This window comes from Leiobunum rupestre, chromosome 8 (assembly GCF_980474605.1).
Source record: "Leiobunum rupestre chromosome 8, qqLeiRupe1.1.hap1, whole genome shotgun sequence".
Taxonomy (NCBI): Eukaryota; Metazoa; Arthropoda; class Arachnida; order Opiliones; family Sclerosomatidae; genus Leiobunum; species Leiobunum rupestre.
In genome coordinates this window covers 29,483,862-29,511,777 of record NC_143391.1, presented here as the reverse complement: position 1 = coordinate 29,511,777, position 27,916 = coordinate 29,483,862, and the positions used below count along the sequence as shown (strand labels likewise).

The following is a 27,916-nucleotide window of genomic DNA, read 5'->3' as shown; positions in this document are numbered from 1 at the left end:
GTGTTATGAACAGCTGGTCTTATGAAAAGTTGGACTTATGAGTACCACCCGAGTAACCGATGACTATCGTGACGTCAAAACCGGAAACGCGAAAAAGCGTACAGTAGGAAACCAATGTCAGCGATTACTAATCGGCGAGTCCGATGAGCGCTGCTGAACGTACCCCTGTATTTTGAAGTTGATCACTATTTCCTAAAAAATTACTCCAAAACTAGCGAATAGTTTTCGCCTAATGGGAGATGTAGGCACGGACTGTAAATTTTAGATGTAGGCTTTAGCGGTGTACTCAGGTGAAACTCCGAAAAGGGTTAACAAGGGATTGTCCTAGTCCCGGAAAATTCTAATAAAATATCGCTGTAACAATACAAATTGGATTTTTATTTTCTGGACATGTTACATTACATGGAAGCCACTTAAAGGGTGTATTCAATTATAATATAAATGCTGAAAAAAATTACTTTTCAAGTATAATATATTCATTTTTTACAAGTTACTAATTTTAACTGACAAAAACTTTAAATAACGTTAATCAGTTACAATCTTTTTCTCTTCTTTTACAAAAATAATTGTCCGTTTTATCTTTGCTAAAGAAGGCAGCTTTGCGCTTTGAAAAACAGGGTTCTCCCATCTCAAAACTATTTTTTTTTTGTATTTCACTAATTTTAAAAAAATAACAGAGGCAATGCAAGTTTAGCATAAAAACGCTTCTATCCATCAAACATTAAAAATTTTATCACCATAAACAAGTTTATACCAAGAAATTAAAGGCACAAACGCCATTGTATTAGGATCAAGTTCAACCAAAAAATCTTAAAACTGAGATTAGCACCTTCTAATTTTAATTAAAACTCTAAAGTTAATTGCCTCGTACCTTTAAACAAGCTAAGAAAAATAATACTACCATTTTCTTTCAATAAAAAGGTTAAGTGGAGAACAAGCCCAGAAAAAAATACAAAATATCTTAATAAAATTAAAAAAATTAATAAAGCAACTATATAATTTACAAAAAGAGCATCTCTCTTTTTTTTACCCTTTTTTAAGACGAAAATATATTCTGTTTAAATGAAGCGGAGGAATGCATTTTTATCAAAGTTAATTCCACATTTTCTTTTAATTTTTCTTCACTTTAGTTAACTTTCAACATGACGGGTGTGAGGGGGTGACGAGGGCTTTAAAACTACTTTGTTTAGCCAATTTAGTTAAGTCGTCAAAAGGCGGAATGTACAAAAACCTTTGAAGTTACGTATATATGTTTAAGCCAATTCAGTTTCCGCTATTTGATTTAATAAAATGATTTTGAAAAGGATTTTTTCCTTCGCTTAAATTTAATTAGCAGTCTTTAAAAATCTTACCACTATATTTCTAGACCCAAATAGTTATATTTTACACTGAACTATCCTCGTTGGAAAGCATTTCATCTTCCAATAGCACCGCACTATTATCATCACCACCGCCAGAAGAAAATGAGCCTCTTTTAGTTCCTAAGTATCTTGAGGTTGGAGTGACATTGCCTCTCCTGAAAAATAAATTATAATTTGAATAATAAGTTCACACATTTAACAGATAAAATGTTTACAAACCTAAGTTTATTTTTAAGATTAGAGAGTTCTCTGGCCATGGCTTCGTTTGATTCAATCATTTCTTCAAGTTCTCTTTGAGCCTTTCGCCTCTGAGCCCTTTCTTTGGAACAGTCTTCTTCAGCCTCATCCAATTGTCCTTTGAGAGTTTTCACCCGTCCATTTACCTTTTCCACCTGCTCAACCAAAAGTGTGTATTGAACACCACAGCTTTCTAGGAATATTTAGATTTTCAAACTTACCTGTTCTTTGTATTGATCCGCATGTCTCCTCTCATCGTCCAACTGCATGAGAACTTCTTTAAGTCTTTTCTCCAATTTACGGTTCCCTTTACCCAGAGCTTGTCTCTCTCTGTAATAAAATTAATAAATTATAAATTGAATGTAATCTTCCTAATCTTAAAATAATATCTATCATCTTGCTTACTTGACTTCTTCATCAAGCTGTTCTTCCAGCTGCGAAACTTTGGTCTCTAGGCCAGCAATTGTGGTTTTAGATTTGGCACGTTGTGTAGATTCTAATTCCTGTAACTTGGCTCGCATTTCCTTGTTCTGTTAATAAGTTTGTTTAATTAATAAACTTCAATGGATAACCTAAAATAAATAAAATGGAAAATTACCTGTCTTTCCAGCTGACTCCTAATATTTTCAGACTTTTGATAGCTGGATCTTTCAGCGCCTAATTCAGCAGTTAACTGCTCCACCAAGGTTTGAGTTTTCCTCAATTTATCAACTAATATTTCACCACTGCTTTGTTCCTCTTCGAGATCTTCTTCTAATTGCTGAATTCGGGCCTCTAATCGACGTTTGTCATCCAGTAATAGAGAGCTGTAAAAATAATATTAATAAAAGCCAAAATAACCTTAAAAAGATTAATTTTCATACCCCTTAGATGCGTTATTACTGATTTCATCTTGAAGGTCATCTCTTTCAGCTTCAGCGGCTCTCCTACCTCGCTCTGAGCTTACTAAATCTTCTTGAATTTGTATAATATCAGCTTCCATCATTTTTAATTTTTTCTCAGCATCCTTAGTCTGTATTGCCAATTCATCTCTGGCAGATCTGGCTTCTTCCGCATCCCTTTGGTAGTCTTTTATTTGGGCCTGCAGTTTTTTCAGCTGTCTTATCGAGTCTTCCTTCACTTTGTTGGCCATTTCCAATTGCGCCTCCAAGTCATTATAGTCACTTTCTAACTTTTTCCTTGTGTTTACTGCAGCAGTTCTTTGCTTCCTTTCATCTTCCAATTCTGCTTCCAAGTCACGAACTTGCTTAACAAGCATTCTTCTCTTTTCTTCAGATTGTTCATCCTTGGCAATAAGGTCCCTCTCAAATTGGGCTTTCATCGCTTGCATGTTGACTTCAAGACGTAACTTGGCATCTTCTGTCAGCTGAAGTTCATCTTCTAATTCTTCTATTTGGGTTTTTTGTTCCATCAACTGATTTTCTAATACTCTCTTCGCTTTTTCAAGTTCGTGGACCTTAAGATACAGAAGGAAAATATGAAGTAGAGAGTCTCAAAAGTAGAATAAATATTACAACTCACATTTTTATCCGCAGTGCCTTGATTATTGACTAGCTCATCTAACTCCATTTGAAGTTGCTTACGTGATCTCTCAAGCTCTTCCATTACGTCTTGCCTATCATCCAAAGCGCGAGTTAAGGACAAAATTTTGGTTTCTTTTTCTCTAGCCTCTCGCTCAGCAATGTCTCTTTCTTGACCATATCTTTCAGACACAGCCTTTTCTTCTGCTAAAAGTTGATCAAATTTCCTTTGCTTCTTCTCCAATTCCGATACTTTTGATCTTTGACTTTCGAGTTCTACATTCAAGTCTTCAACCTTCAATTTAGAGATGAAAAATTACCACCAGTAACAACTTGAAAATAATGGCCATGTTTACCTCCGATTGTAACTTTTTCTTGGACTTTTCAAGCTTATCATTAATTGCTTGAATTTCTTCAAGCTGTCTGAGAAGAGTTTCCATATCTTTAGCTTGCTTTTTACGTTGTTCCTCTAGAGACGCAACCAATTCAGCTTCTTCATCAGCTTTTCGTTTTTGCTCTTGAGCCTAAGATAAGAAGAGAAAATTTATCAAATACTAATCTACTAATACTCTAGGTTAAAATAATTACCATAAGTTGGAATTGCAACATTTGTTTCTCCATTTGCTTTTTGGCTTCCTCCTCCTCCTCAAGTTGTTCTTGTAATGTAGCTTTATCAGATTCTAGTTGTCTTAGTTTCGTGCTAAGAGCTAGTTTCTGTTTAGTTTCCTCATGAAGCATTTCTTGAGTTTCAGCTAATTGAGCTTCCAGGGCACCGGTGCTTTTTATCGCGTGGCTAGCTTTGGATTCAAGTTCTTCTAGCTGAGCAGTGACAGCTTCAAGCTCATTTTGCAGTTTCTGTCCTCTTTCAGCTGTATCTGCTCTACTCCTTTCCATCTCAGCCAATTTCATGTGAAGTTCTTGTACTAAAGATTCTTGTTGTTTACGTTTTCTCTCACTCTCTTGTCGGGCCGATTGCAGCGTTTTGATTTCTTTGTCCATTTCACTATTTTCCACTTCCAAGTTACCCTTTACTTTTTCCAAAGAACTTTTCGCTTTCTTAAGAGAATCAATCTGTTCATTGAGGTCTTCTATTCCCTGATTATGCTTGGCTCTCATTTCAGATATTTGCATATCATGAACTGTAGAATCCTCTTCCAGATTCTTTTTAAGCAATGCTAACTCTTGTTCTCTCTTGGTACGCAGTTCTTGTTGGGTGGCCGTAGTGTCCAAGGAATCTAAAAGTTCATTTTTCAGAGCCTCCAGCTCTTCATTTAAGTCACGTTTTTGCTTCTCAGCCTTAGCACGAGCTGCTTTTTCAGACTCTAAATCTTCTTGAACTTCCGCTAACTGATTTTCCATTTCACGCAGCACTTTTTGGGCTGCAGCTTTAGCAGCAGATTCCTCATCACACCTATAATAAATTGTTTAATAAATTCCTAAAAAGGCATTGAAACAGTCCAAAAGAAAAAAAAAGGCCCAGTAAAACTACCTTGAACTACCATATATCCAATTGAGAAATGATCTTTTAGCCATTTTCATTAGGTATAGCTTAGTTTACAATAAATTATTGAAATATAGAATCAGCGCACAACTGTCCTAGCCAGAAATCAAAGACCAGACTGAGAGAAGGTTCCCTCGGAAAAGAATGCACCACTAAACTAGGAAATTATCACGTTTCTCATTCTAGTGTCCCTACCAGTAATTAGATGTCTCCAGATAGATGGTGCCTCCCTTCGTGCTATTAATAGTTTTATACCCCATCCTGTATCAGCAAGTTTTTTTCACTTACTTCATGAGAACCTGAGCCAATTCTTCCTCTTTTTTGCCAAACTGGAGTTGGAGTTCTTCCACTTGCATTCTCTTCTCATTGATCTGCTCTTTGAGATCACCAAGCTCAGTCTCCATCTTGCGCTTGAACCTCTCAGACTCTTGCCTTAATTGCGTTTCTCGGCGGAGACGTTCGTCTAGATCTACTAAGGAGGCATCATTTTTAGCTTTCAGCTTAGCTAAGTGTTTTGATTTCTCTTCCTCTTCCGCTAATGCTTGAGACAGCTCGTTTAATTTCTCCTCTAGTATTTTCTTTTCTTTCTGAGCCTAAAAAATCAACAGAAAAATAATATAGGTTATTGTAGTAGAGAGAACCAAGTTGAACCTAACTAGCGGAAGTTAGTAAATATAACAAACCTTGGAGTTGGAGTCATCAACAAGAGCTAGATCTTCTTCCAGTTTCTTCATTTTCGCATCTAAAGATACTTTTTCAAGTTGAAGTTTCTGCCTTGCAGCCTCTTCTTCTTCTAGCCTAAGAAAATTATAGAATTATTTTTTCATCTATTAACAGTACTTTCGTAAACCAGCTTAAATTATGATCGAGAATGCTTACTGTTCTTCTAAGTCTTGAATATTGAGCTGAAGTTTCTTTTTTTCAGCTAAAAGAGTTTGATTTCTCTCTTCCTCCTCTTCAATTCGAGCCTCTAAATCGTGAAGAATTTCTTCTAGTTCTTGTTTTCTTGCAGATAATCTCATTCTAGACTCTTCAGCTTCCGCACAAAGTTCAGTTTCAGCTTGAAGTTGCTCAGCCAACATAGTCTTCTCTTCAGATATCTATGCGAGAATCTTGGTTTCAGAAACTTTCTTCAGAGCAGAAAAATTAACAACTTTACCTGTTGCAATTTCTTTTCCACATCAACCATACTTTGTTCGGCCTTATCTAATTTTTCCTTAACATTTCTAAGCTCATCTTCTTTGGCATTTAACTTTTCTTCCTGCTTAGTAACTTGCAACAAAGGTTTGACTTTGGTGTACAATCTCCACCAAGACCAATTGCGAAGTTTCAAATATGCAGCGCAATTTCGTTGCAAAATACGAATAGCATTTAATTGTTGCAATCTCTTGGTGTAGTTCCTCCTCGCCAAAAGCCCCCGACAGCAGGCTTGGAATTGAATAATTAAGTCCGAAATTTTCATATCTCTTTCTTCTTCTAGATGGGCCAAGACACCAGCTCTGAAGAAAATTTTACTTTGTCCCACCCTGTACAAATTTGGATCAAGATCCAACGCAATAATCTGCGAAGTAAATTTTTATAGAATATCTGAAAATTGTTGAATCCGAACATTTTTAAGACACTAAACAGTAATTTACCATTTTTTCACAGGCAAGTTTACCATCCATAAAGCCCTTTGGAATAGCGTTTGGTGTAAGGAGTTCGTATCTAAAAATAAAACATTCCTTAACATTTGTCTGCAGTACTTTGGAAGATATTACGTATAAGTAAAGATCAGTTGCACAAATATCAACAAACTTATTCCACGGCTTTAAGATGGTAGGCAACCATCACCAAGGGAATAAGTCAGGCGCAAATTACGTCATCATATCAAATTAAAGGGGAAAATATATTTCTGATTAAATACCTTTGGCGGAACTCTTGGAATGGAATCCTGTTAGGAAAGCCTTGACGACAAATTCTGATACCTTCTAGCACACCATTACATCTTAATTGATCTAACACTAAAGTAGCTTCAATTTTACCTGCCTAAAATGAACAGGAACGCTATTGAAAGTAAATTAAAACCAAAAATTTAATTAACAAAAAAATCTTACCCTTTTTTCATGATTAGGAATTATACACCTGACAAAATTTGGGTTGGTGTTTCTAAGAGTAACCATTAGCTTTGCAAGTTGATCTTTGTAAAGCTGACTAACAGTTCGGAACATTCCCTTTTTGGTACGAGCACCAAATTGAGTATCACCCATTGTGGCAGCACCCATTCCTACAATTTCAGCGGCATCTTTCCAGATGTGCATAATAAAGGGGTCCTGTGACATTTGCAATAAGGACACTACATTCTCATTCAGTGGATCCATGTTTTTCATCAGCCATTGATTGGCCAAATAGTCAACCTAAAGAGAAACATAACATTATAGAACACCATGTTTTTGGAGAACCGATTGTTGAAATTACCTTTCCAGCATAATGGATAATGCTGAAATCACAAGTGCCTCTAAAGTCACTTTTTATAAACTTTGGATGCATACTGTGCGCATTGACTAGTTTGTCCACGAAGGTTTTATCATTCGCTTTTGGGAACCAACACTCTTCATCAAGCAGTGCTAAAATACCCATGGGCTGAAATACATTATTTAGAATAAATAAAGTCTCTTCAACGCAAAAAACTCCTGAGCATTTTGACAAATTTTAGAATGCATCAGGCACACGGTTGTCACCATGTTATAATTGTGGCTTTAAAGATGGCAGGCTACCATCACCAAAAATATAACTCAGGCGCAAATTACATCATCATATGAGCATCCCAAATAAAATACAATGACTATAGCAATTATAATTCACTATAAAAAATAAAGTGAAATTTTTTAAGTCTACCCTTATCAAAAGTCATAACCCAAATTAGCATAAGCCCCTCTTCAGTTATTTGGGTAATTGATTTTTCTTAAAAAGCAGCCGTAACACATTGCCAAGAAAAGTAAATCTCAAGATTTTATAATTGCTCCAAATACTTTTTTAAAACCCTAAGACATTGTGTAATGTTAAACAAACTCCACAGGCTTTTCACTGTTGCTTTTCAAAAAACAGTGAACACCATTCAAACATAATGAAATTTGAAGCAACGATTTCTCCACAGATCTCAAGTATGGATGGGGGCATAAACTAAAGGGAGCACGCCACCCTCCCTCTTGTTAGATTTCGGAAGAAGGAAAGCAACTGCCTAAGTAAAACATTTTCACCAGTCAAGGGAAAAAAGGAATAAAGTGAAGTGGGAAAGGGGAGATGTCTAAAAGTAGAATATCACTGTTCAAAGTGTTTCCAGGGAGGGGGAGGAGTTGGGTGCCAAGAAATTCCTGACTACACCCACACAAAACGGCCAACAAGAAAAAAATATGATTGATGCCAAGCGTCACCTGAAGCCAAGCCTGGTAAAAAATAAATGGCACCAGCAGCAAAAACTATAAGGCACTTTCATTCAAATTGATTTTTTAGTAAATAAATTTAAAGCTTTTGACAGATTAATAAATCAAAGGGCCCTCAGCACTTTCTTAATTATTGGTTGGTCACGAAAATCAAACTTATCAAAACAAACTATTTACTAAAAACAACACAAGTCCTAAATAATTTAGAAACATATATACCTTTTCAATTAAGTCTATCGTTGGTTGAAGATCCAATCCAAAATCTATGAACTTCCACTCAATGCCTTCTCTTTGATATTCCTCTTGCTCCAAAATGAACATGGTATGGTTGAAAAGTTGTTGGAGTTTTTCGTTGGTATAATTGATGCACAATTGTTCGAAAGAATTCAACTGAAAATATTGATGGTGTGTTAAAGCGAAATGCATTTAAAGTTTCGATTATTTGGGAATTTGCATACTTACATCAAAGATTTCGAAGCCAGCAATATCAAGAATACCGATGAAGGAGGCCCCCTGTCTTTTAGTCCTATCCAACGATCGATTAATTCGGTTAACTAGCCACTTGAACATTCTCTCATAACATGCTTTGGAAATGGCTTCCACGGCAAATTCAACTTGTTCCTTGGTTTGAGCTTTCGTCACATAATCGCGGCCTACTTTTAACCTGGGTCTTAAAAAGGCTTTGGTCATTTCAGTCACATTGAGACCAAGAAGATGACTGATCTTCTGAGCCACTGTATTGTCAGGTAAGGTAGCCTGATCCGTGTTGCGCTCTTGTTTAAATTGCATATTACCAAACAAGAGTACAGCAGAAACAATACGGAAAATGGCTGTAAGATAGTTATTTTTTAATTAATAGTTCCCAAAATAAGGTTTATTTGATTATGTTGGCTAAGAGAACTTACCACTAAGGTCATCAGGATTAAGTCCCATAATATGCATGGCTTGAATAGTGCTTTTGAACTCAACAGAATCATCTACCCCAGTCACAGGAACACTACCACAAGTTAGGAATGTGTAATGTTTAGCCTCTTCCAAAAGAAATTCCTCTGAAAAAAAAAAAAAAAAAACAAAAAGGTTATTAAACTTAAGTGCACACAAGAAAAACAAATCGCGCATAAGAAAAACAAAATATCTCACTCCTGTACTCTGGAGAAGCACCAGCCAAAAGTTGATAAAATACGTGGAAACTCCTTTCATCTTTGGCTTGCCTAATGGCTCGGGATTTTTCCAAAAGGTAAGTCTCAATGTTTGCGCCAGCAATAAAGCCAGAAGCGTCAAAATTAATTCTGATAAATTTTCCCTGAAAAGTAAAGTTAAAACCAAAATTATACCAAAACTACATCGGTTTTAAAGAAGAAACCATTTTCGAGCGCTTACAAATCTGGAAGAGTTGTCATTTTTGACAGTTTTGGCATTACCAAAGGCTTCTAAAATTGGATTTGCTTGAAGTAGTTGCTGCTCTAACTCTCCCTTAAAGACAGAAAGAAATAGTCAGTTTATGTCGTAAGAGATAATCAGTTCTAAGAAATACTTCTACACAACCAAGAGAGGTAAAAGATGTTGTAACATGCTCATCACAACAATAAGTGTCCTTGTCAACTATACTGGAGTTAAGGACAGCAAGAGATTTGAACAGTGGGAAGAAATATTTTTCTCTGTCTTGCACTCCAGCATAGAAAAAAAAATTATCTAAAAAAATTATACATACGACATATACTTACAATAATATTCACAGGCGGTGGATGATACTGTGTTGCGAGATCAGAGTGAAATCATAAGACAGAAGCGAAAGATGGAAAGTCGTGCGTATAAATATCATGCAAAAAATAGACAAAGTTCATGCCCATTTTTAATACACAAAGATTACTAAAAACATTAAAATAACAGAGCAGGATTTTTAAATCATCTAAGGAATAAAACCAAACTAAGAATGACGTTGTCAAAAAAATAGTAAAAATCGTACTCTGTCAGAATATAAGCTTATACTAATCACTAGTCAAGATTTAAAGAGAAAAACATTAAATACCTAATACACATTATAAAAGACCATGCGTGAAATAACCCCAACTGTGCCAATATAAAAACACTTAAATTTCTACTAAAAACCAAATATGGCAATTGTCAGACAAATATTTCAAACCTTAAAATACTTTTTCTCTTCGTGAATTTCATTCAACTCCTTTGTAATTTTTTAAGCAGCAATAAAATTAAATGTATTTTTAAAAAAAAATTCACATTGAAAAAGTAAACTTAGAGGTAGCCACAATAATATAAAATAACAACAATGAGTTGGACTGGCAGTAATTTATCACTTAAAATTTACTTTTGAAATACCAAATCCTTTCCTTTATAAGAAAATCCTACTTACACGTTAAGCTCATAACAAAAACGCACTGAAAAATGATGTCAAAATAAAACTAACCGAATGGATTGAGGAAGAACCCCTTGGCTTGGAAGATGCGACAAAAGCCAAGAATTGAATGACTTTTTTCGTGTTTTCAGTTTTACCAGCACCAGATTCTCCTCTGAATAAAAATATTTTTAACCATTATTTTTTTAAATCTATTTTTAAACATTTTTTAGGTCTAAGACACTTACGTGCATAAAATGGACTGATCCTCACGATCTAGAAGAATAAGTTTAAAAATTAGAAATGGAATCTACAATGTTTAATGTATAAGAAATCTAGGAAAAGTAGAGTACTTTATTATAATTATACTATATGAAATTCCCTTAGTCAATGTAGAGATATTTTTTATTTTGTGCTAATTTAAATGAATTCTTATGTTTATTTTTGAAATAAATTTTCTTGATGTATTTTTGGGTTAACTATTTAATATTTGAACTCCACCACTAATTGAGCTCATTTTAGAAAGAGACAATTACGCGAGAGAGTTCATTCAATTTGCATTTTTTGGAAAGAAGCGGTCATCTAATTAGAATGTATGCCTGGGAAATGGTGGCATTCACTGGTGGGATGAGTGGAATGAAATGTGGAAGGAGAAGAGAGAAAATGACTCCCCTTAACTTGACTGATAAGTTGAACAATTTATATCATTCCGTACCAAGAATTAGGTAGGTATAGACAGCCCTAGAGATAGTCAAACTATTTCACCTATCCAAGGTAAGAGACATTACAAGAATGTTTGTGCGAAAAAAAACCCCTGGGGCCGAGATAAAAACATTTTCTTTTAGGTAAGGGAGAGGGCGAAGGAAAAAAACATTCGAGGAATCTGGGCGAAAAACGCGGGGAGTCGACGGTGTTTAAGTCTTCTCCCAAATGATCTTGAAACGAATAAACTCGAAAATTATTTCACAGTTGCTCATCCAAGTGCTATTTATAAAGAACCAAGGTACCTTGGCCTAAGTTGAGACATTTTTCCCCAGAATAATATAGGTATATATCTCTTCGCGTTTCCCTCGCTGAGTCACGCCGGTAACGGTCTGAGCCGCGATAAGAGGGATAAAATATTGAGGAATTGAATATTACGAGACCCGCCAAAAGCCTGGCTAGCCCGTAAAAGAGCCACACCGTCATATCTAACAATGTAAAGGTACATGGATAACGGTTAACAGACAATATCGGCTGGGAACAGGGCCGCCGCTACGCTCATTAATCAATCAAAGTTAAAAAGATCCTTTCGGGGGAGGGCTGTTAAAAGTAGAACAAAAATGAAGCGTTAAATTAATAACCCCAAAAACCCGAAATATGACCATAAACGGAGTATTGGAACCAACTTGGATGTCCGTATATACATAGTTGCGAAAACAATTTTAAAATGGCTAGTAAGGCGTTAAAATAAACATCCCTGATAGCGCGGGAAAAAACCAACCGCGAAGACCCATATATGGCCACTAACAGCGATAAATTTCGTTCTTAAAAACATTTATCAGACGACGGGGGAACTTTCTGATACGACTTGGCGTCTGTTTTTATAGGACATCCTGGCGTTAAAATATTGAACTACGAAGGAGGTATACCCCCGCTATACACACATTGACAAAAATTACGACTACCGCCTCCCATTTGGGAACCTAGGGGGTATAATAAATAAAATTCTTTTCCGTAGACTCGTAGCATCTATTTAAAAGAACATCAAGAAAAAGTAGGCAAATGAAAGGAAGGGGAACGCTAGAATGAAACGCACAAAAGTCGCGATTGTGCGCTGGAAGGGGGTTAAGTTTTTTCATTCTGAAGAAATCGAAATTCAGGACGCGCGAATAAAAAAAAGATACGAAAGTACCAAATATGAACATCGTGAACGACGCGGGCTAACAATTGGAAAGTCGAGACTCCTTTTTTTGCGGAGCATTTTGCGTAGACAAAAAAATGATTGGTTTCGTAATATATAATGGTTTCATTTTATGTAGGTAATAATCATGTACAAATCCGCTCGTAAAAAAAACGCTTTCGTTTTAGCCATATAGGGTAGTAAGGGGAAAGAATTAGAATCGCGATACCGAGAAATCATCTTCCGGAAGTAAGGATGTCGATATCCTTCGAAAGCGTAGAAAATTTCTAAACTTCCACGTCACTAATCTCATCTAGGCTTTGCGGAAAATATGGTCTATTCATTCTACTATACAAGCGTTTAGCACTAGAATAATGCAGAATTGAAATATTGGCGAAAACCAATGTCCCTTTTTCACGCGCAAATTAAACAATAGAAGTCCGTAAATTAACTAAATGACGAACAGGTCGAAAATGGGTGAAAATGAATCGGCGTTTTTATTAATAAAGCGGACCTATTTAAAAAAGCGAACCATTTCGCGAAACAAGGGGGATGATGCGTTTCCAAAGTAGTACCGGTTATTATACGATTTAATCAAGTGCAACATCATTATCACACTCCCCTTTCGGATATTAAAAAAAACCTTCTGAAATTAAACGTTGCTGTACCCCGGGAGATTTTTTAGGCGCGAAACCGGAACATCGGCTGGTAACCAGCGCCGGCGAGAGAAACGGAGTGGGCGTAATGAAATTTTGGCGGAGAAAAAAAAAGGATGTCACAATTTTCTTTCTCCATCTTTCTAAATAGGAAAATACATTTATAAGGCCCTAGTTTCTTTGTTCTGGTTGCAGCCTGCTAAGGGTTCATTCGGTTATTGCCAGATAACTACGATAAGAATTTCCTATTATTGAATTACAGCAATTATTTGACCTATCAATCGTGAAAAACGATATTCGCTGAGAATAATAATATCAAATAAGGATTGATTAGGCCGCGTTTTGTCTGTCGTTGAGTAAAATATGAAGAGGGGGGGGGGGGGAGCGTGGAAAAGAGGGCGAACGCTTACGTCATTTTTCGATGAATATACATTTTTCAGTAAACCTACGGTGAAAAGTGAAGACCACGGAGCGTATCTCGTAGGATTTCAGAAATTCAACAAAGAAAAAACCCACCGGAACTACGTTGCGTAGAACAGGAAGTTCCTTCTTTCTAGCGAAGAGATTTATAATGCGGGGGGGGGGCGGAAAAAATAGGTCTACGTAAAAATAAAAGATTGAAAAATAAAATGGGGCTAATAAACCCATTTTCCGGAAGGGGGGGGGGCAACCGGCGTGGGTGAATTCCTAGGGAAATCTCGTACCAGCTCTTTACCCCCTCCCCCCATCGTTCTTCCTCATTCAATTCCTTATCTAAATGGGAAAAAACTGCGGAATAAATTGATGTTCAAGGGCCTGGGACTGCTCAGTTTCGACTGGGTTGTTCGACCATTTAGCCAAAGGCGGGGGCGATGGTAAAAGCTACTTCGAGTAATTTTGCAACTAGACCCCGAATGATCGAGGGGGATTCCATTAACAAGAATGCAACTGGTAAAAGCCTGGCTCTTAAAAAATTAAACGTACGCGTTCTGCCAGGGATTAAGATGAGCGGATTGGGCGGGTTTATTTACCACCCGGCGCAGATAAGACCCGTATTATTTAAGGGAAAACAGACGCGACTAAATGCGGGCGGGTCTCTTTATCTTAGACTACCCATATGCCACGCGAATCAAGAAATCGGGAAATCGAACAAGTGCTTGAATAATTGGCCAGTTTCAATAACATTACCGCCATCTATCCGTTTAAAAAAAATTGCTCTGAATAATAAAAACGCGTGTCAAACTATTGTTAATTGCGGTATTTGAAAATACCTTTACATTATTGAAATTGGCGAATTGAATTCGAAATGGGTGTAAAATATCTATACACGCCATTTCCAGCTAGTTTTTTTTATTATACCACATCTCTCGCGTGGTGTGGGGTCAAAGTATCCGCTAATTGGATTCAAAAAGAAGAGAGAATAACGACGACAAAACGGTGATATCGGATGAGAGACAAAATGAATTGAATGGGGATTTTTTTTTACCTTGCAACATGCTTCGGTAGGCTCCATCGGTGACTGCGAAGATATGAGGAGGCACCTCGTGGCGTTTTTTACCCTTGTACAATTCTATCACTTTCTCCGTGTAAATTGGCAACTTCTTATACGGGTTAACCACCACGCAGAATAGGCCGGAATAAGTCTACAGGATGAAGAGATAAAATGGAAAACAATTAGAATTTTACACTGGTTTAAAACAAAAGCGTAAATGGATCTTTGACCTTATTCGCTCTATGGCGCTTCAAATTAACTATCTAATCACCGTATTACAATATTTCAATAGAAAGCCGGCAGATACGAAATAAATTTGCTATTCGATATACGAAAACACTCGTGAAGATAATGATAAGCTTTTAAAAGTATACGTGAAAAAACCCAGGAGGCGGGTAGTCGAACGAAAGAGGTATTTCTCAGATAGTGTTTTTATTAAGAAAGTGTAAGCGTGGCTCGGGGGCTTTTTAATTAAAAAGAAACAAGGTTGCTTTCACCCGGAGAAAATTGTCGGAATTCATTTTCAACCTTTGTGTCTGGGAATATTTCAAAATAGAGAGATTTCTAATAACCCAATTTGTAGAAACCTCGCCTCGGAAAAATGCTCGTTTTCAAGAACGGGCCGGGGGCCTCCACCCAGGTTCCAAAGGCAAATGAAAATTTACGATCCGCACTTCGCCGGTAAAAAGAATGACGGCATACTCTTCCTATATACGTTCATCGGGGGGGGGGGGGGGGGATTTACGTGGTACAAAAGGAACCTAGATCGGAAGCCAATAAACGTAACCCCCCCCCCCCCCATTCTCAGTTATTCTCTCCTTTAGTCCAAGGGACCCGGTTTATCGTCCTCGGCGCAAGAACCCCTTTCTATTCGATCCATGACGCGCTCGTTTATTTTTAACAAAATTAGGAGTGAGAGGACCCTTCGTTGGGGGTAGCGGATAGGTTTGGGGAATATACGAGAGACCCCAGGCAGGCAGTCATTGGCAACGCGCGCGCGTTGGTGGGTGAATCATTCTCGAAGTAAATACAATTTGTCCGCCCGCGAGACTTTTTACGACGCGTTGTAAACGCGATACCCAGAGATTGAAGTAACCGCGGCGAGAGAGAGCGTCTAATAACGAGATTTAAGCCTACTTTAATCGCGCGTGCTTAGAAAGAAAAGATTTCTTCGTGTTTACCTTTTAAACATGCGAATTACTCGTTCATCCCCCCCACGAGAAACGCCTACACCGGGGTCAAACCCGCTACCTAGCGAAATAGACTGGCGTGACCCCGATCTGCATTTCCCCCCAATAATAAAATGTTGTATAATGCCAACTGGGGAATAAAATATACATCGAGGGCATATCATCGTGACACGGCGAGATGATGGTACAGTTCTCAGAACGTAATAATAAAGGGCGACAATTAAAAACGTTGTATATCTCTACGGCCCGATCTTTCGCCGTCAAATCATTAGTTTTAAGCTGTCCTTTGGGATCTTTTCTATCCGCTACTCAAGGCGAATAATTGCGAAGGCCACGGCGCCATTCAAAAATAAAATGAGAGTAATGAGAAATGAAAACAATGGAGTTAAAAAAAAACGTATGTTTCAGTTTTCATTTCGGCGAAGGGGTGAAATTGACGGTCCCGTTGCCAAAAATGCCAACCGGGGTCATTTCCCGTAGATAGAAAATTAGTATTTTCTTTAAATTTAGAAATTCTTGCCATAGTTTATATAGAAATTGAAAATTACATTATTAACACGGGGGAGGGTTACGTTCGTTTTTTGGCAGGGGGCGCTCAAAATCCTTCAAATTCCTGTCTGGCATTTCAAGTATCATGTTTTTCTAGTTTAACCGAATTAAGCCCTGGCTCAAAAGTGGAATTCTTTAATGGGATCCCCAAATTCCAAACAATCAGGGCCTTAGCTACCGACCTTCGCTAATTTCAATTTCTAAAGAAATAACACCAAGTTCCGGTTTATAAGGCTACAATTTTCAAGTACCAAGAGTGCTCGTATTCTAAGAACAGTTATGTTTAAAGAATCAAATTTAGGCCTACATTGACTTATCATTACCCATTTCGTCAGTCTAAACCAAAGATAAGATTGTGGCTTTTGTAATGTCAAACTTCAAAGCTTTCAGAGATTAGGGCTTGGCTTCGTTTAGAAACCTTTTGCCAGATATCATTACTCGTCTTGGTCGCAAAATGCGAGTAAGTTAAACATTCTGCAAAGCCTTGACCTCGATGTTGGGTTCAACAAGTAAGGAGTAGGACGTATCAAAATCTGAGACGCTTTGACAGTTGTAGGCCTGACACTCGTAACTTTAGTAAGAATGACACTTACGTATATGAGGCCGGAATAATATCTATCTTTCAAGTTGTGTAAGACGGATGCTTCGTTTAGGCACGTTAATTCTGCCATATCTTCGACTTTATTGAACTTAGGCGGGTTCATTTTTTGCACGTCATCCTTGGGCACGCAATAACGTTTGCCGGTCTCCATAATTTCGACTTCGAGTTCATCACCACGATCGGCTTTGACGCTGGCCGACACGAATCCTTGCGATTCGTGAGGAATCCATATCAATTTCTTGGCTGTCCATTCAGCCTGGGCGGCAGGGTCATTCACGACATTTCTGTCCACGACTAAATACTTTAATTCCGGGTCATTGTGCACGTCCAACATCGTGGTGTCCGCCATTTTTAGAACAGGCGGTATTTCAACCGGCGAACGGAAACGCTGCTAAGCCTAATCTAGTTTGACTGATAATATAAAACTTTACGATACGTTACCAACGACTTAAAATAACGCAATTACTCGAGCGGCACTTTATTTTAGAAAAATTTCGATTCAAACTACGCTGAAACAGTTGGCTTTACCTGGCCGAAGCCAAAGATTTGACCACGACACTCGCATGAAGTTTTGAAAGAGAGCCGAGCGAAATCCGCGTTCCTCTCGTACGTCTCGCGCTGGAGAACGCCGATTGCTTTGAAAATAAGCCGCTAGGCGCCGAAGCCCTGTAGCGCGAGTTCCGCGACTGTCCACACCCAGGAGGACCACGTGATTGGACAATATCCAATGCGCTTTTCGAATAAAAGTTGTGACTCATCGGGCAGCTTCAAAATAATTCCTTAAAAATACATTTAAGGAATTATTATTGCAACGAATAAAAGCGATCTTTTAAATCACATTTCTGACTATGGAAGTGTTCGATTTCCAAAGTACCGTTCCCCTTCTCGAACAATTCACTATTTGTATTAAAATAAGGTTAATTATTATTTTCAAAATCCCAAAAACTTTCGAAAACAAAATGGGACGGCAGGACCTCTGTCGCCATCTGTACTCAAACGCGCAATGCCCATATTTAGACGCGCCTATTTTGACTTAAAGAATCGACATAGCCAAAATTTTTATACAACAGTTTGCTTTTTATTTTTATCCAGTTGCACTAAATACACTTTTTGTCCCATAAAATAAACGTACGACAGCAAAACGTTATAGAGAAATTAGTGAATTTAAAAGTGTACAATAAAACGTCTTTGGAAGGTTCTTTAACTGCACAATACTACAGTTACTATTTTCGGTACAAATCATGGTCTTCCCTAATAATAAATTAAAATTTTTTGTGCTAAATTCCAATAAATACCTTATCATATAAACATTTTGAAAATAATTTTGAAGTTTTTTTTTATTTAGGGGTCGAGGTAAACTTTCTAGACACACTTAGTCGTACACAACACCACTAACATTAATGTGACTAAACAATAAAAGGGTTTTAACTGTATACAAATAAATTTCAAGAAACCTGGGAGCTTTTAATAGTCACTGCCAAACTATAATAACGGCAAAATCTGTATTTTCTTGAAAAATAAGTTTGGGCAAAAAGGACTAGAAAGTTAACGAATTTACTTAAGGCTCCAGGTAGTGTATGACACACAACAGCACTAAACAAGGGCGTACCTTTTAACTTAAAATGTGTGAATAACTATTATATTCAATATGGCGCGAAAATTATAAAAATAAGCGTGAATGTTTTTACATTGCCAAATTTTTCTCTTTCACCTTTATAAATTAACTTGTACTATTTTTTAAAGCGAATATCGGATTTTAAAACTAGATGTCGCCATTGCAAATGGGTTTTCCCAAAAGCGTTCATTTGAACTATTAGTTAGGCAGCCATAAAAGCTACTGCAACTGGCTATTGAGTTTGAATTTTGCACAATGTCCTTTACAGTAGCAAAACTTAACATGGCATTTCTCTAACTTTTAAAATTCAAAACCGAAACATTTTCTAAACCAGATATTCGCTTTCTGGGAAAATTCTTAAACTTTTTCTTAGAATTTTTTAAATAAAACCATAAACGTTCCAATCAATACAAAATAAACGATACTATATTTTTTCCAAGAAACACCATCTAGTTTTTACCTTCTTTCGAAGCAAATATTTATATATTGTTTTTAAACTTTGCATGTCTTGAAAAACATTTAAATTTCATACTATACTGAAAACCGGCACCGAAATTCAGAATTCTGCCTAACTTTCAGTTTGTTATATCATGGAAGAAATTAGATAATAAATGGGGAACTTTTACATTTAAAAAAGCAGCCACAAGGGCTACTACTAACAAAATCCAATTTTATTCAGGAATATTAATAACGTAAAATGATGATAGTAAAAAATGAGGGCCAATTTCACTGAGGGGAGGTAGATATTAGCCAATGAAAATCTTTACAGGGTTCAAAACCCCCCGAGCGAGCATAATTTTTTCTTTTTCCCCTTAATTTTCATACTTTCGTCCTTTCAAAGACTGCTAAACCGAAAGTTGAATGAGACTGTTATAGTGGGTCATGTTACGTTTTAGAATTTCACTGCAAGGACCCAAAACGCGTTCAAATCTAGCCCTATCTAGTTTTACACATTTCAAGGGTCCCCTGGCTACCACCGTCGCTGCGCGAGGCCGATCCAACAGCAATGCAATTTCTCCTAAAGTGAGCAAACAAAAGAATTAGATAAATAAACTTGCGTGAAAAGCAGAAATACATTTTATACCAAAATAATCCGAGGGTCCGAGTCTTCCAACTTCCACTTGAGGTTCGTCATCAGATCGTCTTTGAAGAACAACAGCTTCTCCCTGCGAATTACACTAATATTTTAAAAGGGTTAAATCAAAGTCTAATTTCAAGAGTGACTGATATTAGTTACCTCTTCAATGATGAAGAAATCATCACCTGGCTGTCCTTGTTCTACTATTATATTGCCATCTGAAAAATGAACCTGCTCCAAAGCATCCGCTACGGTTAAGCGTTCCCATTCATCCAAACTTTCTGTAAATTATTTCAATTACGTTAAGGAGATTGAAACATTAAAATACGGTCCATTGTACCTAAAATTGAAACTTTGCTAAGAAATTCTTCGTACATTTTCCTTTTTTTTATTGTACTTCCCTACAAAGAAAATAAATTAGATAAATTCAGTAATTAAATACAAAACCTTTACCATTAATATTCTGCGGTACGTATCTCTGTCAATAGCCCATAATTTGACATCTGATTTTGCTTTGACTGTGGCTGCTCTGGGTGTTCCATATATAAGAGCGAGTTCCCCGAAACTTCCGGGCTCACTAATCGTGGTGACACATTGTCCATTAACAAAGACCTTAAAAAAGTAAAATATACAAATTAACATTTTGAAAATTCACAATCAGGAGCGGGAGTTATACTCTGTATTATCTACTGTACCTGTACTTCTCCTTGATCAATAACGTAAAAATTGTCTCCTTCATCCCCTTGCTGAATGATTATTTCACTAGCTTTGTGTACCACAGGGAACATGGCATCAAAGATATCACTATAAATAAAAATCAATCATTATCAAAATAAAACATTTCCCTTAAAATAAAAACGGTACCTTTTCTCGTTTTCATCTAAGTGAGCAAAAAGGACATTTTTTTCAATGGCTTTGGAGAGGGCAGCCATCGTTTTGTAATCTTTTGGAACAACCTGGATGAGCCAATCCATTTTGGACAAGTGAAATAATAATTAGAGGCTGTCAAAAAAGTTTTCTTAATCTAATCGTTATCCAAATAAAAATTACTTTTTTGACGTAAGTGGCGGCATCCTCCTCAGAATAAGTTTCAGCGCTGACGGCCCCCCTCCTGGAACGCTGAGCAGGAACATTGGGCATGGGGGAGAGGTCATCCTCTTTCTCGTCGGTCGGGGTCACGGCGGAATTTGCTTTCTGTTTCGCTTTTGCCGCCGCTTCCTGCGCCGAGGGGGGGAAAAAGGGCGGGTGACATGAAAAATCACATCATACCTTTTCCCCAAAGTTGACGAGCGTCTAAAAATAATTATGACGTCACGGCCCGTACCCGACCAACCAAGGATTTCACCCACCCACCCCTCCCTCCAAGAGGAAATATTCGCAAACTGGAAAGTTAACTTCGGAAAAAAGGATTATTATAACGACGCTTCTTAAGCTGCCCTTGAATTTGTTTTTTTCTCCCTTAAATTCTAAAGCGAAATTATTTCACGGAGAATTATAAAGCTTACATTGTCAGTCATTGAAACCTCTTGATCGTTTTCCGATTTATGGTCCGGAGAGCGGTTGCGACTGTCGGGACGGGAGGACCGCGTCTTTTCGACGTTCTTCGATTCCCCTTCAGGCGCGCTTCTGAAGATATTAACCGGGTTTTCGCTCGTATTTTTAGAGCCCTCCTCCTCCGTTACGGACCAAGCGGTGCCGCGTTTTTTTCCCAAACGTCCTCCCATAAAAAAATTATTCTTAACCTCGATTTATATAATGAAGTTGTTGGGAAACATCACGCTCAGACTTAACAATTTCTCATTGGAAATGTTCTAATCTAGGCTGTTTGTCCGTCGCGAAAGAAGAAAGAAAACAGTTTAATGAGGTGTAGCTAAGATAAGAAAGGAAAGATTCCGTCAAAAAATTCGGCTCGATAACAATTTTTACAGTAAATGTAGTAAGGGTGAGATAGATTACAGAAGATTTGTCGCCAATCCATAAAACTAAGGATTTTGAAATTATCAACTTACGCGTATTTGGTGAAATATTTCGGCCTCTATATCGCCCTATTCATAGCACTCGACAGCTTTACAGAAAAAAGCTGCAATTAACCTGTCACAAGCTTATAAATACGTTTCAGGTGATTTTGAAAAACTCAGCCGTTCGAATCCGATATTCGGGCGTATGAAACTCTTCCTGTCCATAATAGGTTCATACACATTTACAAAAGGGTTTCCCCTCAAGCGAAAAATACGCAAAGCATTCGCGTGACATTTCAAGAGTGGCGAAGGGGAGCGGCAATAAACACAAAATAACCCGCAGTTCCTCATTTTCGTATTTATGGGAAAATACAGTGGCCAAAGATTGCCGTTTTCGGCAGTAATTATCAGGGCCGTTTAACCTTTCCGTAGGCCTTAGGCAAAAATTTCTCATTTACCGACTTTTCGTAAGTTCGTAGGCCATAATGTCTCCTAAAATTTTCGTAGGCCCGAGGCACTTTTCCTAGTTTGCCTTATGGTAATTATAGTTCAAGGGTATATTGAAAGTTTACTCTTCAATAAGGGTTAATTAAATATTGATAACCTACATTTTCCAGTTAAATATTCTTACAAAAATGGAAGGAAAGTGACATTGAGTGGTCTTATCTTCTTAGCTTAACAGTTAAAATTACTTAAAAGAAATTTCACACACTATTGTAGATTAACTCAAGGTCCTCCTGGGGGTGCTTAAGGTGTATACATTACCACTAAATAATTTTAAGGTTAGGGGTTACTGATTATAAATTAAAACTATTTATATTTGAAAGTACACAACTATAAACCCATTCACACAATCTAACTCGTTAAAAGTAGCTAGTTCACAGATTAGAAATTTGATGAGTCTGTTATTCAACTATTTCATGCAATACTATGGATTAATTTCACATTCACGCAGTTAATCATGACACTGAAAAGTATACATGATATGAGCGAAAAACAATTGTTTTTAAAATACAAACTTTTAGTGCATTTTTATTTGGTTTTTTGAAGCAGAAACTAAAGCTCCCTTAATAAATATTTCTCGTCCTCTCTTATGCTTAAGAAACCTTTGGAAATTAACAAAGCTACTTAACTTCTGAAAACTGATAAACAATGAACTATGACCTACATCAAGAAAGGCACACAGATTCTAATTCACGTCATTATGTCGCAACGTATTTAATATCATCGAAACAAGCATTTATTGTTTATACCACCTTTAAAACGATTAATATCGAATAATCTTTCAAAAATTATAATAACATAAATCAACTTTAACCCCATCATAAAAAGTGAACAGACAAAGGCTTAATAAAGAATGAAATTTTACTCACTCTTTCGAGTTTCTGGAAGTATTCCCTCAAAAATGAAATTGGATTTTCGGGTCGACTAACGCATAATTGAACGATACAATCTTTCAAAGTTTGTTGAATGTTGTGCCTTTGAACATAAGCTTCAAATTCTCTTAGGCTTTGCTCTTCTTCGCTGTTGGCGGCCATGTTTACTTTCGGATACAGACGGTTAACCTATGAATGTAGTAATCCGCTGCAAATTGCTGACGAAATAGGCCCCTTCACAACCCAGTCGTCGTCAGTTATGATTAAATCATAAAGTTGAAATTTAAACTACATAACGATTCTAAAACAAAATTGGAAATATACTTCAAAATACCAAATGTAATTGTAACTTAATCAATATAATGTATATCTCCTGAAATGAGAATGGAAACGCAACTCTCGTTAAAAACGACACGAGAGACACGTTTCGGATAAATGTGCGCTACATTAAATAGTTCTTATGTTTTTCTAGCGTTATTGACATTTTAATTAAATATTTTACACAATTTCAAATGATTATGAAGTCAAAGATTTGTTTGAATTAAAATCCATCTGAAAATGTTTGTCAATTTCAAAGATTTTTATTATTCCGAAGATATCTGCTCATTGTGGAGTCCACCAAAAATTAAAGGGCGCCTCCCAAATCACGCCATTTTGAGTTTGTTCTCATTCTAGTTACGCTCGTTGGTCTAGTCTTACCATAAGCTAAGGCTACTGCGGGTATACTTTTTAGTTTTCGTGATACAATTTTACAAATAAATACTCTGAAAAATTATAAAGTGGTTAAAAAAATGAATCAGATGGCTACAGCTGCAACAGTGGATAATGTATGCGCTGCGGCACAATGGTAATTTAATAGTGTTCTTCGGGTCTTTAGAAAAATAAGGTTTTTGCGTGTAACTAACAGTACCCCTACATTTGGATCTTGTAGGCATATTTACACGCATTTAAAACCTTAACTTATAAGTGGTATTTCCACATGTAAAATAAATTTTGAAAACGCAATTATCTAGATGTAATAAAAATTGAATTTTTTTGTAAAGTTTAGGAACTGATTTCTTTTCAGGTCTCAAAGTTTTACTAGCACTACTACTGAAACTACAACTAAACAAAATGAAGCTTGGGAAACTGCTAGGAAGGCATTGGAAAAAGAACAAATGAAAAATAAACCTGTTACTAAACAGACTTCCCAAAATGTGTCAAACACTCAGCCTTTCCAATATTTCAATTCATACTGGACGCAGCCTCCACTCTCTCAACACCCAAACATACTATATGGCAGTAATGGTTATGGAAACTTCAGCCAAATGCCTGGATTTAATTATTTTGGAGGTCCACCACCCCCACCACAGTTTGTCAGTTCACTTTATCACCCAATCACACTAATAATGGAATTAATAAAGTTGTCTTCCTGTTTCAGAATACAATGTATAACAACCCTTGGCCAGGAATGAATAATTATTACGCTCAAAACAATTTCTCTGTGATGGATCAAAATAAGCCATACCAAAATAATACCAATATTGGGTCCCTTCCAACCAGCTCAAGTGCCATGACCAGCTCTAATAACCAAGAAAACAACATTCAGGATGGCGAAAATGATACATTCAACCATTTAAATTCCAACTCTGAGAACCAAAATAGAGGGTTTAATTCCACTGGTTATAAATCTAATTTAAATAGTAAACGTAAGTAGCTTTAATCCGTAATTTCAATTGACATACAATGACCGTTTTTAAAAACTTAGAAGCTCCTGGAAGTGGAGGGATCAAATTTAACATCCCTAAACGAATTGAGGTGAAAAATTCTCACGCAGCTCAAAATTCAACTGATGTTTTTGAGTATAATCATTTGACTCAAAAGCGGAAGTACGAAATGGATGAGGAAAATTGGCAGTCCGAGTCACGTCAGAATAAAGAATTGAAGGAAACCTCGGGAATGTGCCTTCACTCAGTGTCCAAGTCCCCTGCTGCCAAGCAAGACCAAGTCTGGCCTGAAAGTTTAAAGTGAGATTTCATTTTCTTTTATTCAAAGAACCGCATCCAGTAATATTTGCAACCTTTTAGACAATACGTGAATAGAGCTTTTGCAAGATGTGTCACTAGTTTAGATAAAGATCAAGTTGAGATTGTCCTCAAGGGGAAGATTACCGCAGCGTTCAATGATAAAACTATCAATACTAAAAACTGGGATGCGGAACCCTTGCCTAGCATCCACAGTGCGAGATCGGAAAAAGATTGTACACCATTGTCATCACCGACTAAGAATTATATGAAACTATCTCCATCGCCTAACTACTCCAGAGATAATAGTGACAAAGGAAGGCAAAAGTACTTCAACAACAACCAAAATAACAGAAATTTAAAAGTTCTGAGCAAAAGCTCTCGCAAGAGAAAAAATAATAGGTCTAGATCACGTTCACCAAATTGGGGAGGGAAATCTAATCAGAAAGTGAAGAAAGAAAGGTATAAATGAAATTTCCTTTCTTAAACCTGGTTTATTAAATCTCAATTTTTTGTAGTGATAGCAATTCCAATTCGAGCTCGGAAGGCAGTACTATGAAATATCTTAGCTCCAGTGTTGTTTCCAGTCCAAACGTGTCTGCCAATTTCAACTTTGGAGGAAAGAAAAAGAACAAGAAAAATAAGATGTACTTTTCTACAACTTGTTTTTTCATTGATGAATTGATTAAATAGTTCTATTTACCTTTGAATCTTTTTCAGGTTTGGTAGTGATAATCTGCCTGATCCAGCAAATTCAGAAAATCTTCAGAAGAGAGCCGCTAGGTTTCAAAGTGATAATAAAAGCGATAAAGGAAAAAATCAAAATGTTTTCTTAACTAACAGCGCTTGGAACGTATGCGATCAATTTTGAAAAGAACTTACAAATTTTCTAATTTATTTTCTAATTACATAGATGGATGAAAATAATGAAATTGACTGGGAGAACTTCATCATTGTTGGAACGTGTCGCGATATTGAGAAGCCGTACCTAAGACTTACAACGGTAAATGCTTAGTTGCCAATTGAATTTATACATAACTAACAAACTCGCACTTTACAAGGAGAGTGTAGCTAGCCTTTTATGTAATAAATCACTATTGTAATACAATTTTTCTGGGCACCTGTATTCGCAGGCATTTTCCTTCCAACTTAGGCTGCCAAGGGCATTTATTAGTTTGCATTCTCCTTGCTAGATGTAACTAAGAAAATGTTTTTGTTTAGGCCCCTGATGCCTCAACAATTCGTCCCGTAGAAGTTTTGAAGAAATCTTTATCTATGGTTAAGGACAAATGGGTTACGAATCAAGATTATCATTATGCCTGTGATCAACTTAAATCTATACGACAGGACCTTGTGGTCAGTTTTGAATGCTACTAAAAATCAATATTTTGTACAAAAAATGGTCATTGGTACTAATATTACAAAAAAAAAACCTACTTTTCCCAATTAAAAATTTTTTTATGCTGAAAAGAGCAAGCCAGACACTTTTTGTGGGAAATATTTCAGCGTTTATTTCCCTGATGTAAATAACCTAACCTTTTCACTTTTCTTAGATTCAATGCGTAAGAGATAATTTTACAGTACAAGTTTATGAAACTCATGCAAGAATAGCTTTGGAAAAAGGAGATCACGAAGAATTCAATCAGTGCCAAACTCAATTAAAGGCGCTCTACAATGAAACAGGGTTGGGAAATCGTAGAGAATTTACCTCTTATAGAATCCTCTATTATATTTTTGCCAAAAACACTTTAGGTAAATGAAAATTTTACTATTAACTTTGGTTGCAATAACCCTATGAGTTTGATTTCCTTTATAGAATTACAACAATTATTGTCAGAATTATCGGTAGCTGACAAAGAGGATGAAGTCATAAAACACGCGTTGAAAGTTTTAATGGCTTGGCAAACATCTAATTACCATAGGTTTTTTAAGCTACATAACGAAGCCCCCCATATGACCAGTTATGTGACAGATTGGTCCGTGTCCAGAGAAAGGAAATCTGCTCTTAAATCTATACTCAAAGCGTATGTTTTTTCAATCTCCTATCACCCAAGGTTCTTAGTTAGCTTTAGGTTTATTATTAGCTTAAAATATTTGATGAGGACTTTCAGATTCGATTGTATGGATGCCTTTTGGTACGTATGTGTTTTCTATTTATTTCGATCTTCATAGCAGTGTTTGCTAAGGCCTAATTCGGTGGGTTTTTTTAAGGTTGAAACAGATGTTTGTATATTTAATCTTACCTTATTTCTGTGTTGCCGCCTCTTTAGATATCGTCCCGCGTTACCATTGGCATACATTCAGAAAGAGTTAGGCTTCGTCGACAAGGAGGATTGCCAGGCCTTCCTTGAAGAAATGCGCGTTGTCTACTCAGACGACAGCAAGAGTATAGTTGATTGCAAAGAATCCCATCTCTTGCTAAACCAGTCCTAGGGAGGGGGGAATCAATTTAGAAAAGAAAGCGAAACAGCCGGTTTTAGAATATTGGGAAAATATTTTTCTTTCAATGGCCTGATTTAAGAAAAAACATCCCAATATTATAATCCACCAAAATATTAGGCGAAATAACTTTGTGATAAGAAGATGTGGGGTTGAAACCAAGTCCAATAATTCGCCTGGATGGATTAAACCATAATCATATCACACATTTCCATTATCATCCATCGCTATGTGGTATGCCTCGGGCAAGTTCGTGATCTGCCTCTGAAGTTCGGTGCCCACCTTGCGCAATTTAGCTATATGGACTATTTTATTAAGTACTTTTAACGTTGGCTGTACTGCCTAGAAGACATCATTGAAGAATGAAGAGGGAATGGGAAAGGTATCCCTGGGTTAATTAGGCTATTTAGCCTGAACTGTCGCAGGAGCCTTGAAGAAATTTGAAAGGGGTTGTTAAAATTTTGGTGGATATATTATTGAGGAATGTTTCCAAAATTCGCTCGTCATGAAATATTCGTTATTTAATACAAAAAAGCATTTAGCAAAATAAGAACTTAAATCAATCTTTTCTCTTTTCAGAAAAAAAAAATATATGAGTATATATTTTGAACTTGTATTAAAATGTAAATACTTTCCCATTGTAGATATTTAAGAATGTTTTACTCAGTTAATATGAAAAATATTGATAAATAAAAAGCCACAAA

The 27,916-nt window shown here is 36.6% G+C and overlaps 3 protein-coding genes and 1 non-coding gene across 8 annotated transcripts; 1 reads left to right on the top strand and 3 right to left on the bottom strand.

The window, feature by feature from the left end:
• Window positions 1–357: 357 nt before the first annotated feature.
• zip (myosin heavy chain 10) lies at window positions 358–17,389 on the bottom strand. Of its 2 annotated transcripts, XM_090155443.1 has the most exons (28): window positions 16,736–17,389; window positions 14,398–14,554; window positions 10,643–10,670; window positions 10,467–10,569; window positions 9,766–9,792; window positions 9,422–9,514; window positions 9,182–9,344; window positions 8,947–9,090; window positions 8,504–8,871; window positions 8,261–8,431; window positions 7,077–7,241; window positions 6,716–7,015; window positions 6,526–6,647; window positions 6,257–6,326; window positions 5,779–6,180; window positions 5,499–5,719; window positions 5,303–5,417; window positions 4,908–5,212; window positions 3,707–4,529; window positions 3,475–3,642; window positions 3,120–3,413; window positions 2,462–3,054; window positions 2,197–2,404; window positions 2,004–2,128; window positions 1,820–1,928; window positions 1,581–1,753; window positions 1,353–1,516; window positions 358–1,273 (listed from the first exon to the last, which is right to left on the bottom strand). In XM_090155443.1, exons 1-27 carry the CDS (start codon window positions 17,090–17,092, stop codon window positions 1,384–1,386), a joined length of 5,937 nt encoding a protein of 1,978 aa, XP_090011569.1. In that variant the 5' UTR covers window positions 17,093–17,389; the 3' UTR covers window positions 358–1,273; window positions 1,353–1,383. The 2 variants fall into 2 exon arrangements, with proteins under 2 accessions (XP_090011569.1, XP_090011568.1); XM_090155442.1 differs by having other exon boundaries at window positions 358–1,516.
• Window positions 6,390–6,491, bottom strand: LOC149933077 (small nucleolar RNA SNORD16). Its single transcript, XR_016473522.1, has one exon. It is a non-coding gene; the product is annotated as a small nucleolar RNA SNORD16 (small nucleolar RNA).
• Window positions 17,390–17,796: 407 nt separating the features above from the next.
• On the bottom strand, window positions 17,797–22,985 carry Pka-R1 (protein kinase, cAMP-dependent, regulatory subunit type 1). 4 transcript variants are annotated; one of them, XM_090156963.1, is made up of 9 exons: window positions 22,768–22,985; window positions 20,487–20,654; window positions 20,301–20,392; window positions 20,132–20,240; window positions 19,890–20,048; window positions 19,777–19,837; window positions 19,596–19,717; window positions 19,443–19,536; window positions 17,797–19,376 (listed from the first exon to the last, which is right to left on the bottom strand). In XM_090156963.1, the coding sequence occupies exons 1-9, from the start codon at window positions 22,930–22,932 to the stop codon at window positions 19,204–19,206; spliced, it is 1,143 nt and encodes a 380-aa protein (XP_090013089.1). In that variant the 5' UTR covers window positions 22,933–22,985; the 3' UTR covers window positions 17,797–19,203. The 4 variants fall into 4 exon arrangements, with proteins under 4 accessions (XP_090013089.1, XP_090013090.1, XP_090013087.1 ...); XM_090156964.1 differs by having other exon boundaries at window positions 19,443–19,524; XM_090156961.1 differs by lacking the exon at window positions 22,768–22,985 and adding an exon at window positions 20,942–21,294.
• A 428-nt stretch (window positions 22,986–23,413) lies between these two features.
• Window positions 23,414–27,904, top strand: LOC149933074 (leukocyte receptor cluster member 8 homolog). Its single transcript, XM_090156960.1, has 12 exons — window positions 23,414–23,617; window positions 23,837–24,125; window positions 24,191–24,458; window positions 24,518–24,776; window positions 24,837–25,235; window positions 25,292–25,420; window positions 25,494–25,626; window positions 25,687–25,776; window positions 25,995–26,129; window positions 26,327–26,525; window positions 26,590–26,797; window positions 27,044–27,904. Exons 1-12 carry the CDS (start codon window positions 23,562–23,564, stop codon window positions 27,204–27,206), a joined length of 2,328 nt encoding a protein of 775 aa, XP_090013086.1. The 5' UTR covers window positions 23,414–23,561; the 3' UTR covers window positions 27,207–27,904.
• The last annotated feature ends 12 nt before the right edge of the window (window positions 27,905–27,916 follow it).

Bases quoted from the DNA above. Each gene is read 5' to 3' on its own strand.
- zip (XM_090155442.1), bottom strand. From the start codon at position 17,092: ATGGCGGACACCACGATGTTGGACGTGCACAATGACCCGGAATTAAAG. The intron at 9,091-9,181 runs GTGAGATATTTT...TTTTTTTTTCAG, and splicing joins TGCTTCTCCAGAGTACAGGA to AGGAATTTCTTTTGGAAGAG. The intron at 1,929-2,003 runs GTAAGCAAGATG...ATTTTATTACAG, and splicing joins CAGCTTGATGAAGAAGTCAA to AGAGAGACAAGCTCTGGGTA.
- Pka-R1 (XM_090156961.1), bottom strand. From the start codon at position 21,160: ATGGGAGGACGTTTGGGAAAAAAACGCGGCACCGCTTGGTCCGTAACG. The intron at 20,655-20,941 runs GTAAGCTTTATA...CCCTCGGCGCAG, and splicing joins AGGTTTCAATGACTGACAAT to GAAGCGGCGGCAAAAGCGAA. The intron at 19,838-19,889 runs GTAAAGGTTTTG...TTTTCTTTGTAG, and splicing joins CGTACCGCAGAATATTAATG to GGAAGTACAATAAAAAAAAG.
- LOC149933074 (XM_090156960.1), top strand. From the start codon at position 23,562: ATGAATCAGATGGCTACAGCTGCAACAGTGGATAATGTATGCGCTGCG. The intron at 24,126-24,190 runs GTCAGTTCACTT...TTCCTGTTTCAG, and splicing joins CACCACCCCCACCACAGTTT to AATACAATGTATAACAACCC. The intron at 25,627-25,686 runs GTATGCGATCAA...CTAATTACATAG, and splicing joins TAACTAACAGCGCTTGGAAC to ATGGATGAAAATAATGAAAT.